General features: G+C 49.2%; 1 protein-coding gene across 1 annotated transcript in view; it reads right to left on the bottom strand.

Annotated features, from left to right (window-relative positions):
* Positions 1-15,376, bottom strand: part of Tenm4 (teneurin transmembrane protein 4) — a 388,185-nt gene that overhangs the window by 124,282 nt on the left and 248,527 nt on the right. The window contains 3 exon segments of the mRNA XM_060367590.1: positions 8,472-8,672; positions 12,246-12,440; positions 14,223-14,324. Of these exon segments, the coding sequence (XP_060223573.1) occupies positions 8,472-8,672; positions 12,246-12,440; positions 14,223-14,324 (498 nt within the window).

The following is a 15,376-nucleotide window of genomic DNA, read 5'->3' as shown; positions in this document are numbered from 1 at the left end:
CTGGTGGCCTCTTCCCTGCCTCCCCCATCACACGCTTCTCCTCTGCACTGATGTCAATCTCTTAGATATTTATTATTCTGAACTTTGAGTGTTAGGCTGTCACTGGCTCTGGGAAGGGGTATGGGAAATGTCAAGTCTCAATGGATATTGTTCCTCTGGTGAAATTCTAACCTTGAGTTTCCCGTCTTGTAACATACCTATACAGAAATAACCCGGCCTGATCATTTCCTTTTGATGTTTAATTGGTTGTCGGCACTGTGCTTTCTGGGCTGAGAAGGTAACGTTTCTCACAGAGAGAACAATCCTGGCTACACAAATGAGACTTGTAACAGGGGAGAATGCTCAACGCCGAATCTAATTTTCTCTTCCATCCATGAACATCAGACAATTTTTCTGGCATTAAAGCATCTCACTCTGTCTTTCTGTCATTAATAAGAGTTAAATTCTCTTCCCTCAAATTTAAATGTAATTATATTTTGCCTCGTAAATAAAATTGAATTACCATTTTCAAAATTTAGCACTAATGCAATGGCTATGTTCAGAGCTTTAATTTTTCTTAACCCTGTTGCTACTTTCAGCTTATTTTTTTTTAAAAGCATTTGGTTCATTTTGCTGTTAATTGTGACTTAATTTAATACAGAGCTTTTTGGCTTCTTATCATTCCAATCTATCTAATTATTATTGTTCTTTTACATGTTTTGTGATTTTCTTTCTTTCTTGTTTTCTTTCTTTCTTACTAACTTCTTTCTGTCTTTTTGTAAGAAAGGAGGGAGATAGGAGGGTGGAAGCTCAGAGGATCTGAATCTGAATTCTGGAAGGTCTCTACCCACATTCAGAAGGAACTTAGGCCAGGTAGATCTGAGAGCAAAGAAAGCACCTGAAGTAGAGTCTGAAAGGAAATAGTCCAGGTTCATTGAAAGAATTTAACCCAGGATTTTGTGTGCATATGTGCTGATATGTATGTGTGTGTGTGTGTGTGTGTGTGTGTACAAGTATGTACAAGTGCATGTATGTGTAAGGGCCAGAGGCCTTAGGTGTTGTTCCTCAGGAGCTTTCTGCCTTGTGTTTTAAGACAAATTCTCTCACTGAGATCTGAGTTAGGTTAGCCTGGCTAATTAGGTTAGGCTGTCTGGCCAGAGAGCCCCACAGAGGCCCCTGCCTCTGCCTCTCCAGAGCGAAGGTGACATGTGCAGGCTGTCACACTCAGCCTTTCGTGTATGCTGGAGCTTGAACTGGAGTCTTAATGCTTGTGTGACAAACACTTTAACAACTGACTTGTTTCTCTGGCCTCTCATTCACGGAGCCCCTAGGGTTGGGCCCTGCCTGGTTCTAGCTTCACTGCCTGCCCTCCCTGCCCCAGCTCTCCCTCTCTAGTGACACTGCAGGACAACTTCACCAACAGGCTCACGGAGGGCCCTCGGCTGCTGCACACGAGGTCTCTTTTTCAGGTGCCTCTGTTCAGTTCCCTTCCTCCTAACGGCTCTCAAGATTCCTTGGCAATGACCTTCCTGGTTCATCTCCTAGCCAAGTTCCCCACTTCCTAACCTTCATGCACCCAATCCCAGTGTATGCAAACCACCTAGGGTTCTGAGCAGACTGCCTGCATGGGGTCCACACTTGAGGGGATCACACGGTGCTCAGATGCTTAGCCAGCACACAGGACACGTGGGAAAGGGTGGCAGGGATGTGTGCTGGGCTGGGTCCTGGCCTGGAGCTGCTGCATGATGCTGTCTATGGAGACCCGGTAGGGAGTTCAGGGAGTCCCTGTTCAGAGAAGAAGCTGATGCCACTGCGAGGACCATATACTCTCCTCCAAACTTGCATCTGACTGAGGACAAGGACTGCTTGGCTAATTTAGACCTTTTTATGCAGAATAAAAAAGTACTCAGATTTCCTTTATTAAGTGCTTACTGAATGCCAGTCACCACTCTAGGCAGTTTATGTACATATACTGAAGCTACTTTGGAAAACAGTATTGAAAGGGGAGGTTATTATTAGGAGTACTAATGAATAAACTGAGGCTTGCCCGTACAGCCTGGTCCTACTCCAACTTTACTGACGGCACATGCTGCCTTCAAACCCATGCCACTCAATCTCCATGGCATCCCCACCTGTTATTCCATGAAACTCAAGTGCAATGAAATTATGAGAATCATAAACCACCAGCGTGAGCATTTTACAGGCAAGAATTTCTGCCATCTACTGCTTCTCCGAGCCAGCAACCCAGAGGGATAAAACACAGCGACAGGCTCCTCTCAAACAAGAGCCATTTACAGAAGATGGGGGAGGGCTTACAGAGCAATGGAAGTGAGGACCCCATTCATTAGGCTTAGAAGAGAGGCTCTGGGAGAGAGGAAGAATGGAGGCCCAAGCAGAACCTGACCTGGGGAGACTGGTGCCTAGAAAATGCAATGCCAGAGTCTGAATAGTTTCAGAAGCCAATAGAAAAGTAGGCTTTGCTGATCTTAAGGACGGTGCTAAGGAGGCTAAATTTCCTCCCCTTTCTACTTTGGGCAAAAGAAAAACCAGCTAAAGCGCTTAGGGTGGAGGTCGGGCACAGACGAGGAGTGCACGGGCTTTGTTTGAGAGCTGCTCCCCAGGAGGATGGCTTGGAAGGAGTGAGCCAAGGCTGGTCCTTGTTCAGGAGGGTACAGAACCAAGAGCAATGAGGTCAGGACTGGGCTAGAAATGGGTTGGAGGGTTTGGCTTTGGCCCTGTGGAGTAAGTGGATGTGGAAGAGCTTGGGGGGGTGAAAACCTTGGGAAGGGAGCCCCAGGGCAGTGTAAATGTCTGTCTCACGATGCTGGGATCTTCCTGGAAAGCTTCAGCTGCAGCCCCCCTTTCTGTGTTCCTTGGGGCTCTGTTGTCCTCATTTTGACCATTCTCTGGTTCGGTCACTCTGTGCAATCATCATGAGAACTTGATGTATGTTTGTCCCAGTGTTGGGAATGCTGACAGACAGACCCAACCTCATGCTGTTCACAGTTTGTCTTGAGAGACATGACTGCACCCAGGGCTCACATTACCTCCATGCTCTGTGTTATGCTTTGGCTCCTGGATGCCCCCAAAGGCCGTATGTTTAAAAATTAGTCCTCACCCTGTAGCGTTATCAGGAGGTGGTTGATCGTTTCTTCGGTGGGACATATCTTGGAAGGAAGTAATGAATGTCACGCTCTCTCTTTTCCCCTCTCTCGTTCACTTACTGGTAGCCAGGAAGGGCTTATTTTGGCTCACAGTTCAGAGGTACAGTCCAGCATGTTGGGGGAAGTTATGCCAGCGATGCCTTGAGGCAGCTGGTCACACAGCATCCTCACTCCGGAAGCAGAGAGCAATGCCTACGGCTGCCCTGATGGCTTTCCCCTTCTGCTGCAGCATGAAGTGGCACTGCCCACGATCAGGGAGGGTCTCTTTCCTCAGCTGACCTAGTCTAGGAACTCCCTCTCAGCTGTACCCAGAGATTCATCTCCATGACTATTCCAGATCCCGCCAAGTTGACCGTCAGCGTTACACTCAATATCACAACTACCTCTTTAGGGGTCTTATGACTCCTGGCCAACTTAATGGCTACCAAGCATACAGTTCAGCGGCTGGTATGCAATAAGCAAGGCAACATACAAGGTTATTGTATACAAGGCAATATACAAGGATGGCCTTGTATATTAACCTTCTTGTCAAAACGAAAGGCAAGGTACAGGCTAGGAGACCTCTTTTAGATGGAAAGAGTGTCTGAGGCAAGAGCTGAAGACTTAGAGCCTGGGGGCCCACATTTAATTTAAACTCTGTCTCAAAGCTGGGCAAGTCATTTCTCTTCCCCAAGTCTTTCCTTTCTATAAAACAGGAGGTAGAGATAAAATCCCCTTGCATCAGCATAGATATTCCAAATCATTCACTCAGTGGCTTACTGCTGGGCCCAGAGCTAAAGTCAGCGGTGTGCGAGAGGTGAGAGACTGGACCCTGTGGCCTCTAAGACTCTGTCTCCAGTTACCTTGCCTGGCTTGTCAGGAAGGAGGAGCATGTGGGTGAGGCAGGGTTTGGGGAGAAGCTTCTGAGACACCAGAAGCCAGGGTGCTGGGAGCGGGGACCTGAGTAAACACTTGTGTAAGGTCTGACTTTCCTGTTTCCACAGACCTCACTAAAGTGCCGAGGACCTTGTCAGCTCACATTTCATTACCGGGTGTGTTGATTTAAGCTCCCTTTGTTAAATCCTGTTCTTGGTGCCAGACACTCATCCCAGAGGAGACAGTCTTTTCTCCTAGGAGGGGGCAGACTCTGCCATCTTTGTCAACCTGCACTCTGCACTGTGGACGGTACAAGGACTGCTCAGGAGGGGCCCACTGTCCTGAGGCTACTGATGAAGACTGGGCAGTACTGTGCCTACCTCATGTGCCAGGCGGCAGGAGTCACAGACGACACAGGCAAGCACTGTGCCAGATCTGACAGGTAACTGGATAAACGGGAAGCTTGAAGGGGCCAAGCCGCTTACTGAAGCTGCTCACGAGCAGCAAGGCTTCCCATTAGGGCTCTAGAACAGAGGCCACAGCACTCTAGCGAGGTCCCTGAACATGAAGACAGCTTCTTGGCTGTAGCAGCTCCAGTCAGTGAGGCGCCTCGTGCTTGGCTTCACTAATAGTTTTTCAATGGCTCCTCCCGGGGAAAGTAGCCTTGGACGGGAGGTTCCAGAAAGACATCGCAGTGCTTAGTCTGAGATGGTCACTGCTGTGTGTGTGTGTGTGTGTGTGTGTGTAAAAATGACTTAATTTAATGATGACATGTCCTACTAAGATACATAGCAGCACCTCTGTATTTTCAGATGAGGGAACTGAAGTAGATAAGCGCCCTGCCGCTGCCACACAGCTGGCCTGTAGCAGAATCACTGGCTCCTGGAGCTGAAGTGACAGCCCAGGAGAGACGGTGCCTATCGGGAGGCAGCACAGTGTGATAGGAATCAGGCTAGGCCTTGAACCCAGAGCTTGTGTCTGGCCGTCACCTCCTCACTCACCAGTGTGCCTTAGGTGAGTAATAGCCACGTCAGGTCTTATCACAGCCTGCAGATGCTGCTGCCTGGGCTCACCATCATCGCCATCTTCCGTGGCTCTGTGTGTGTTTTTGTGTGTGTGTGTGTGTGTGTGTGTGAATGTGAGTATGTGTGAGTGTGTGTGTTCTTTGGCCTGCCACGAGGCACTCAACGCAGTGTGTCATTGCTATTACAAAGGGGAACAATAGCTAAGTCAGTAGTCATCTTTAACTCCTACCCTATGGGGCTGTTTACAGTTACAGGCCAGAGACTTAAAGACAACAGGGCCTACTTCTAGGAGCTCCACTGAAGCTTCCCTCACGCTTTGCCATCAGATGTCTTTGTGAGCATCAGGGACTGTCTCCATCGGGTGTTTTAATCAAATCGTAACAAGCAATGCCATTTACTGAGCACATACCGTGGGCCAAATGGCATGCTAAGCTCTAACATTATCTGAAATATTTCCCAGAAGAAGTAGGTACTATCATCATCTCCACTTATTTTGGCTTAAAGAGGTGATGTAACCCGTCCAAACTTCTAATTAGTAAGTAGCATAGCCAGGATTTGAACCCAGGTCTATCTGCCTCGGGGTCTCTTCCCAGCATGGGACTCTCCTACGTCTGTTCACATGAGTCCACATATGTGTCTGCTATCAGCTATGGCCATAAAGGACGTACTGTGTGTATGAGAGAGAGACAGAGTATGAGAGATACAGAGAGAGAGATATACAGAGACAGAGATAAGAGAGACAGAGAGAGGGACATAGAGAGGAGAATTTGTGTGGGTATACACGTGTGGCGCGCGCGCGCACACACACACACACAAGCATGTGAATAGAGGTCAGAGATCAAGACTGGCTTTCTCCCTTGATTATTTCAAAGTTTATTTTTCGAGACAAGATTTCCAGCTGACCCTGGAGCTCACCGACTCTGCAGGGCTGGCTGGCTGGAGAGCCCCTGGGATTCACCCGTCTAAACCGCCTCTACCCAGTGCTGTGGTTGTAAATACATAGTGTAGCACCTGGCATTTTACACGAGTGCTGGGGATTGGCTTCAAATCCTCACGCTTGCACAGCATTTGCCTATGAGCCATCTCCCTAACCCCCTTCCCAGTGGTTTTTTTCATCATTGTTTTCGCTCCCAACTAAAGAGTACTCAAAAAAGCTCAGCCAAAGCTATCCCTGCCTCCTCCTGGGCTGTGGAATTTCACTGGGGATTAACAGTGCAAGGCACAGGTTATAGGCCCATTGTAAATTAGCTTTTCGGCCACATAATGAACAATACAAGGCAGCATGGCTTTAAGAGGACCATTTATTATATTGCAATAAACAGAGCTATATAAAGAGAATTATTCCTGAGACGCTGCACATCTGTGCTCACAATCATGTCTTTACGTGAGCTTTGCAAACAGGGATAAAAGTCCAATTTAGACTGTGCACTGAGCAGCGATTCTCCATTCAGCAGGAAAGGTAATTCAAGGTATTCTAAAGGCATGAATGCTGCGCAGGTCTCGTTTTTTGAGAAAGGTCATAGCCATCTCTCTTGATCAGGATCAGAACTGTTAATCTACACCATAATGAGCTGATTCGAGCTTTACTTTAACAGTATGGAGTGGCTGGACAGTCATTTGAGGTAAATTTCTCTTCCCCACTTCCAGAATGCACGTACTACAAGACAGGCACTTTCTTATCCCTCAGATTAAAAAAAAAAAAAAAAAAAAAGCACCTTTCCATAGTAGGTATGTTAAAGTGTGGTGTGAACTGGAAGAGAGTATGGACTGCTTTCTTCCAAGGGCTTCGTTACAGATTAAGTGAGTTGTTAAGTGTGAATATAACCTACTGTCAGTACTGTGCAAGGTAGTTCATACATGTTCTCATTAAATCCTCATCTCGGGAGGGTCTAAACAGAGGGTGTTTATAGAGAAAAGGCTGCCAACAGCATTACCCTCTGTAGAACCAGGAGCCCCATCTGTTCATCCACCCATCCATCCATCCATCCATCCATCCACCCACCCACCCACCCACCCACCCATCCAGCCATCCATCCATCCATCCTCCTGCCCACCCATCCAGCCAGCCATCCATCCATCCTCCTGCCCACCCATCCACCCACCCATCCAGCCATCCACCCACCCACCCACCCACCCATCCATCCATCCATCCATCTATCCATCCAGCCATTCATCCGTCTTTATGAAGCAGGTACGGTAGGTCAGGCCTGCACTGAGTCCTGGGGCTGCCTCTATTAACAGTCACAGTTGCTACAGCGCATCCATGCCAACTACTGTTCCGTAGAGCACTAAGCCGGAAAGGAATTGGGGGCAGATTTCAGAGGACCCTAAAACCTCCACCTCGTTTCTCTTTCATTCTGAGGAGAGGCTGAAACTAAAGGGATAGCATGGTGGGGCAGGTGCTCCCCATGACCCCCATTTCCTGCAGCCCTCTCAGGATCCCTTGTGGCCCTGTACCAGATAAGTCTCAGTAAAATCCATCTTGAATCGTAGGAGCCACTGTCAGCATTGATAAATGACGCTTGCTTTCACTGAGAATGAAAATATTCCTCACAGGCTCATCTGCTGCACACTTTGTCCTCGACTGATGATGTTGGGATGTTGTAGAGGCTTTGGGAGGTGGGACATGGCTGGAGGCAGCAGGTCTCGGCTGTGGTTTGAGTGTGCAGTGTCTGCCACAGGCACAGGTGGTTGAATTCTATGCCTCTGGCTGGTGGTGTCGGTTGGGAAGGTTGTGGGGCCTCTGAGAGGTACAGCTTTAATGGAAGAAGTGTGTCACAGGGGGTGAATCTGTTTATAACCTGCCCCTACTTCTTGTTCAGGCTTCCCGGCTGTGGTAATAACGTGATCCTCCAGCCTCCTGCTGCCATATCTTCTACACCACAATGGAATGAATCCGCTTGAAGCATAAACCAGAATGAACCCTTCCTCCCTGAAATGGCTTGTCAGGTATTCTGTCACAGGAACCAGGCAAGTTATCAAGACTCTCACGTTCTGTGAGTGTCCTGTCCCTGCCCACTCCTGTCTCTTGCTCAGTTTCTTGGTCACCATGAGGTAGAGAATGTCTTGCACTACGTACTCTGACCATCACTACGGCATGCCCTGAGTAATCGCGGATCGACCCTTTCCTGAAACTGTGATCTAAGATGAATCTTTCCTCCTTTAATTCATTCTCCCATTACACTGGTTAGAGCTATACAAAAATACCCAAGACAACCCAATACAAAGAACCCCAAGGCTGAGCAAAGGGAGGACGTCATTTTATCTGCTCACCGAAAAGGGGAGGCATAAAAGCCTAGGAGGGAAGGGCAGGGAGGAAGGAATGTACCCACCACACGGGGAGTGCAGTTAGGTGCCTGAGAGCGGGGTCACACCACCAGGGCTGAGGGGGCCACATGTAACAGTTGACCCTCCCTCCACCCATGCCAAGCCCTTCCCCCATATTTACCAATGGAACAGTCATGTCCGGTCCAGCTTGGGTCACAGTTGCAAAGCCCAGTGTCTGGGAGGAAGGTTCCGTGGCCCGAGCACTGGTCCAAACACGTGGCCCTGGGGGTCTCACAGTTGGTGCCTCCCCATCCCACGGAGCAGTGGCACTCGCCTCGCACGCAGACACCTCGGCTGGAACACGTGGGGTCCATGCAGTCCACTGTGACAGGGAAGGAAGACAGCACGGTGAACACTGGAATGGCAGAGTGAGGCTCCTGGGAAGGGTAATACTGTCAAAGCGATCTGCCCGCTCCGGGAGGCTGCAGGACAGTGAAGAACAGGGCTTCCGTGAACAGCAGACCCCAGTTCCCAGTTCTCCAAGGCTGTTTCCTCACCTGGAAGATGCGGCTACGAGCCCCTGCCCTTTGGTTTGTGAGGTTCACTGAGAACAAGCATCTATCAAGTGGCTACACAGCACCCTGCGCCTACCATGTGTGGAAAACTGCAAGGAGAGAGGAAAAGGCTTAAAGGGAAAACTGAGGCTCAGAAGGGTAACTAATTTATGCCAGGTCATACAGCTAAATTCTACCAGAAAGGATTTTCCTCTAATGCGTTCCTGTGTGAGCACCCATCCATGTATGCCTGTGTTTGTGCATGCGCTCGTATGTGTGTTTATACGTGTGTATGTGTGTACATGCACAGGAGAAGCAAGATGCTGAGTGTCTTCCTCTACTGCTCTCTGCCTTCTTGCACTAAGAGAGAATCCCTCACAAAGGGGAAGCTCTGGGCTTTCTGACTGTGAAACAGATACGGTTAACAATCTCTATCTATCAAGTTGCCACAGGAGCCAGTGATAGTGAGGATCAGAAGGAACTATATGAACTATAGCATCACAGAGGAATATTTTTCCACCGTCTCAGAACTCTGAGTAGTGAGGCTTATGCAAAATATGGGTTTATCTACAATTCAAACATTTAAATCTTTATAATTAATTTCATTTGTAATCCAGAAAAAAGATTTTACTTTTATACCAGAGACCAAGAAATCTGGTCTGGGTATAAAAGAGTCCCAGGCACAAAGGGGCTGAGACTTTGAAAAAGAGAACATGCTGGGATATTTGTTTTGAGGACTAGTTTGTGGAGAAGGCTCTTTTATCATCTTGGTTTTGAAAGGAGTTTTACCTGGCAATCTCAATGGTGAGCGAGAGGGTTAGGGGGTCAGGAGTAACTAGCTGCTAAAATCACAGTAATGACAGTAGTAAAAGTTGTCATTCATTTAGATGCTTGTCTGTGCTACATTTTGCTATTAAGCATTTTATGTAGCTCTAGTTAATCTATCATATCATTGCAGCACAGAAGGAATTTACATTTCAGCCTCTCTCTCCTGTCTAGATTGCTTGCTATTTTCTCTTACAATCTGAGTGGTTCAAAAATAGATTTGTGGATATATGCTCACATAAACACATGAAGTGGTTTAAAAATAGAAACCAAATCAAAACACAGAAAGAAACAGGACCATGTGGGGAATTAATAAAGCCCAATGAAGGCAAATGACTTATCTCTCATGGTCTCCAGACACCGTTTTAGTAACGGCTAAAGCATGACCTACCGAAGTTCGGGTAATTAAAAATAATAAAGACAACAACAGTGATAAATCCTCGTGATGGGCCTCAGATCCCGAAACCTCAGAAGGATTATTCCAGCCCATTAGGCTACTATGGTCCAGACAGCTTTCCAACTCTACAGGAAGCAATTCAGGGATTTCTACCCAGAGACGGAGGAAAGCATTTCCTGATCTGTGAGTGCCTGGCCTCAGCTTTGGGTTGACCCTGCCTCCGCGGACCCCAGAGTGCCCTCAGTGCAGATCCTGTACATATTCAATGCTAGCTTGGAGGCTGGGAGGGTATTGATTTTGGTGAAATGCACTTGGCATCACAAACAGGAACCAGCAAAAGGAATCCCTCGGTCTTGGTAGAATAAAGAGTAGGAGGAGCTAATGAGAGATCAGCCTTTCCTCAAGACAGCTGGTCTTCGTGTCTCCAGGTGACCCAGCCGGCGTGGGTGGCTCACGAGGTCCGCACGACAGGGCAAGGTAGCTCCTGGAACCCCACTAGGCTTGATGAACTCACACAGTGGCGCTGGCACTGAGCCCCGATCCTCAGCTGAGGCTCTTAGCTCAACAGTAGGATTCTGCCAAAGAGGCTTTGAGTGGCCTGGATCTGCCCCCTCCTGGCCCTCTGGGTGACAGGAGTTCCAAGAAAGGATAAAGCCATCTTCTTCCCACACACTGAGACACCCAGGCAGCCTCGCGAACACAGGTTATCTTCCAGGAGCTATGCGTAATTCGGGAAGAGCCAGCATGGCTGGGGGAGGTGTGTCTGGGAGGTGCAGAAACCTGCTCTAGATTCTTTCTAGAGGGCATGTCAGACAGTCACCTCTTCCTCTCTCACAGAGCCAACATTCCTCGCAGAAGCTTAGCTCATTAATGAGTGATGATACCCTCGCTGCCAGGCTGCAAACACAGGCTCCCGTGACCCCAAACTGTTCCGCGCTTCTCCACAGAAGCCATCAGATGCTCTTCAGGACTGAGAAGGCAGCGGCCCACTTTTCAATACAAAAGATCTAAGTTTGCGCTCTCGTGCCCCTCCCCCAGCCCCCCTTCAAGCATCCCACCCTTGGCTCCTTTCAGGCTTTAAAAAATATGGAGCCATAAACTTCAGAAGAGGGAAGGAGGAGAAAAAAGTAAGCTTGTTAGCCGATGTTTTATAAACAGGGGAACCCGTTAGCAGCAGAGCTCAGGGAGGAGGGTGAGGAGGAGGTAGGCCCCCCAAAAACATGATTATAAACATGAGACTGTGCAAGCCTGTTTTAGCAGAGAAAAAGAAATAATAAAAGAAATCAGCCCCAGATGGCCCTCTTCAGAAAGGGGAGTGGGAGGAAAAAACACTTCATTTCAAATAGATAACATAAATCAAAGTTTAAATCTTTTCTTTTCTTCCTCTTTGAAAAATATCCCAAAGCTCTGGGGCACTGTCCAGTGTCCTTCTGTCTGGGGAACACCACATGGGCTTGGCTGGGGTGGAATAGCCCACCGTTCTAATAGGAATCTCTCCTCATTTCCCTTTGCTGCATAGCGTTTCCACTTCAAGTGACCACAAGAAAGGGAAGGCAGAAGAGGATCCTCAAGCTCCGGGTAAGGAAAGCCAGGTCCTGTGTTCTAAAGGCTACTCTCCTCTCTCAGCAGCCACCTTCTTCCCCAAAGCTAGGGGCTCATTGGAGAGACAGGAAATGCCTTTCAGACACTGATCCCACTGGCTCCCTACTCAGGCCTGTTAACATCCTGTCAGGAGAGGATGGTGCTGTGAAGGAAGGCTCTCTGTCGGACAGTAAATGGGTTTAGAAGACAAACCTTCCTAAGAACCCCTCTCTCCCTCTGGGGAAGGAGAGGTGAGGTGACCATCCAGGGCACCAGGGCACTGGTGGGGGAGAAAACAGGAGGTGATGGCAAGTGCACACATTGACCATCAGGTGAAAATGAAAGTCCATCCATTTCCCAACCTTGGATGAAGCAAGGAGGGTGAAGCTTGACCATCTTCGGAATAACGCTACTAATGTAAGAGCCACATTTATGGAGCATTTACTAGGCGTCAGCCACTTAGCTAAGTGCCTGAAATGGGCTATTTCATTCAGTGCTCACAGTGGCCCCCTGAGGAAGGTGGCCTCACGGATCCTTGAAAGCCATCCCACGGCGCGCACTGGCCTCTCCTCCAGAGGCGGCCTGTGTGGGGTCTTACCTTCCTCGCAGCTCTCGCCCTTGTAGCCCGGGTTGCAGATGCACGTGCCCATGATGCAGGTGCCGTGGCCGCTGCAGGCCACGTCGATGCACTGGCTGGTGGGCACATCACACTCGGCGCCCTTCCAGCCACTGTGGCACAGGCACCGGCCCTTCAGGTACTGGCCATTCCCGCTGCACAGCACGGGGCAGGAGGCTGAAGAGACAGCACGGAAAGCCCGGGTGAATCCCTTCCCAGCATCCCCTCCGCTTGGCCGACAGCATCAACCCATCTGTGGTAAACACCCAGGTGTACCCATCATCCCCTTCCCTCCGTTCCAGCTTAAACACCCCTGAGGCTGGACGTGAAGGTGCGTGAAGCCGGGCCAACGGCTGTCAAGGCGTGCTACTGTTTTCGCCAGCCTCCTCAGATTCAGATGGAGCGCCCTGGCTGCCGGGAGCCTTAGACAGGAAGCTGTCATCTGTTTCTTGTTATCACTGGGAGAGACAGTCTGGGGCTCCCGCTGCCTACCTCACCCCTCCAACACTCTTCTGCTATCACTCTATTGTCACCCGCCGCCTGCCACCACCGCACCACTGACTGTTGTCTTTAACCCTGGAAAGTCTCCACTTCCTTGTCTTTCACATGCCCCTCCCCCCCCCAGCTTTCCCCCCTTTCATCACAGCCCTTCAAGAGAAGAGCTGAGCCCAACTTAGCTCTTTGGAGCATCTTTCCATTCTGCCACTTAGCATAAAGGTTTTGTGATCATCTCTATGAAGGAGCCTATCTGAGACTAAATTATTTTGAGTTGTGGAACAAGCACTCGCTTGCCATACTGAGACACAATAAGGCTGTTTTGTACGACTCTTAACCTGAAGTGGGGATGGGATGAGACAGCCAGTCTCCTCAGGAGGAATGACTCAGCTCTCTCTGCCCCACCTGGAGGCTTTTCTTTATAGAGCACTCAGCTGGCAATCATTGCTGTGCTTGCTAGGCTGCAGCTTGTCTCAAGGCAAGTCTATTTCATACTAGCTAAAGTAGGCAGAGACCCCAGCGCTACGTCCTGGGTGGGGTACTATTCCCTTGGGAAATCACGTCTGCCTTTTGTTCTTGAACTCCACAGGCCTTGGACTTGGGTCCAGTCCCATTTCTCCTCTCCTTCTGCCTAGAGCCCCACGCGTAACCTTGCTGCCTCTGTTGCAGGTATGCAGGTATCTCAATGCTGCTTTGTCAGAGCTGCTTTGCTCTCTCAGATCAGCCCGAGGGCTCCAGGCCCTGTCATTGGGTAAGTCTCGTATCTAGCACAAGATGAACTCCTAAATGGACATGAAGCCAGAGGCTTCTGGGTAGAGGGAGGGAGAAACCCTGACAAGAAGCCATTTTGGTTTTCCCGTGGGGAAGAGCAAATTCTTTGGGACTACGGCTCACCGGAAAGTTCCCTCATCATGCTCCTAGAACAAAAATAAGGCCAGAAGCACACAGTAGGTCTCAGGTAGCGTTCAGACTATCTCAGAAGTTGTTGTCTTTAGCAGTGCAGATGCTGAAGGTAGCATCAGGGTACTTGTGAGAGGGCTCGCCAGGCTCCCACATCCCTCTGCTGACGTCTTAGCTGAGATTCTGCTTGTGTTGTAAGAAGTGGAGGGGTTCCATATGCTTCCCACCCACAGGCCAGGGAGGAGGCGCATCCAAGGTGCTTGACAAGGGCTCACGGTCCCTCATGGTTTGAAAGGACTCTTCACTGCCATTCTCACTACCCTGCCAGGAACACGCTACTCCCAGTCCTGACCTATCACCTGATGTTTGCTGTCCGTAGCTGGTTAACAATGGCTGACGGGGCATGGCACTACCTGCCAACTGCCTTTGACAGGACACTGTAGAATGGCTCTTGCAGTCCTTCCTGGGCACATCAGGAGGCATCGTGAGTCCTAAGCTCCCTCTGAGAACTGTACCCCATAGGGTCTGGGAAACGGTTACCTCTATGTCCCTGTGGGTGCTTACCTCGGCCACAGTCAGGACCCAGAAAACCCAGGAAGCAGTGGCAGGTCCCAGAAATGCAGTCACCATTACCATAACAGTTGCTGGGGCAGTTATCCACTGATTCTAGAAGAGAAGAGGAGGAGAGCTGAAACTGGAGATGGCTTCACGCTATGCCAAGCCCAGGGTCAAGACTTGCGAACCAAGACCCATCTGAGAGCACACACATTTTTTTTTTTTTTTTGAGACAAGGACTTGAGTAGTCCAGGCTGACCTTGAACTTGCTATGTAGTGGAGGATAACCTTGAACTTAGTATCCTCCTGTCTCTGTTTTGGGATTCCCAGGGCACACAGCCACGCCCTCCCGCTTTATACAGTGCTGAGGATGGAAGCCGGGGCTTTGGGCATGGTCGGTAGGCTCTCTAGCCGCTGAGTCACATCCCAGCCTCTTTCTGTATGTGTTAATGCTGCAGCCAAACCCTGTCTAGAGGAAGCAGCCAGACTCGCAAAGCGTGGCTGTCTTTAGCTTTATTCCATTCGTGCACAGATGTATCTCCCCCAACCTTTACTTTCCACCTGTCCATCCAGGGCCTCACCATCTCTAGCTGTGACTTCTGTGGCAGCCTTTTGTGGGTGGCCTTTTAGCATTTTCTAGTCTCCAATTTATTCAGCTGACAGCTTGAGGGATCTCTGCAATGTGAGCTTGATGCTGTTACCCTGCTACTAAAAACCCTTGATGGTCTGCACTGGCTGCACTGGAGATCCATGCTCCTTGGAAAGGTTTGGGCCTTCTCCTCCTCTCCCCCCTCAGCCATCAAGCCAGTTCTAGATGAACTGTTACTTCCTCTGACTCCCCTAGGGACCTCTGACAAACGCCCTGTGCGACGTATCAAGGAAGCACAATGGGTTTTCAGAAAGATTTTAATAAAAAAGTAATCTATTTGTTGCTCTAATTAGTAAACAGAATATCTATAGAAGTCATCCACTGAGAATAGTCATCTGTCAATAGCACCGGGTAGGAAACAAGGCAGACTTAGCTATGCTCAGAACACCTGCCTGGGGCCATGTAGTACCACAAATCTATCTTATGTCACTGGGACCAAATCTGGCAAGTGTATGTAGGATTGTTTCCATTTCGCTAGAAAGAAAAAAGCAGCCAAGAGAGAGAAAGCACTTGG

This window comes from Meriones unguiculatus, chromosome 14, assembly GCF_030254825.1.
Source record: "Meriones unguiculatus strain TT.TT164.6M chromosome 14, Bangor_MerUng_6.1, whole genome shotgun sequence".
NCBI classification, from domain to species: Eukaryota; Metazoa; Chordata; class Mammalia; order Rodentia; family Muridae; genus Meriones; species Meriones unguiculatus.
The sequence above is the reverse complement of the archived record's forward strand: the minus strand, read 5'-3'. Positions and strand labels throughout refer to the sequence as shown.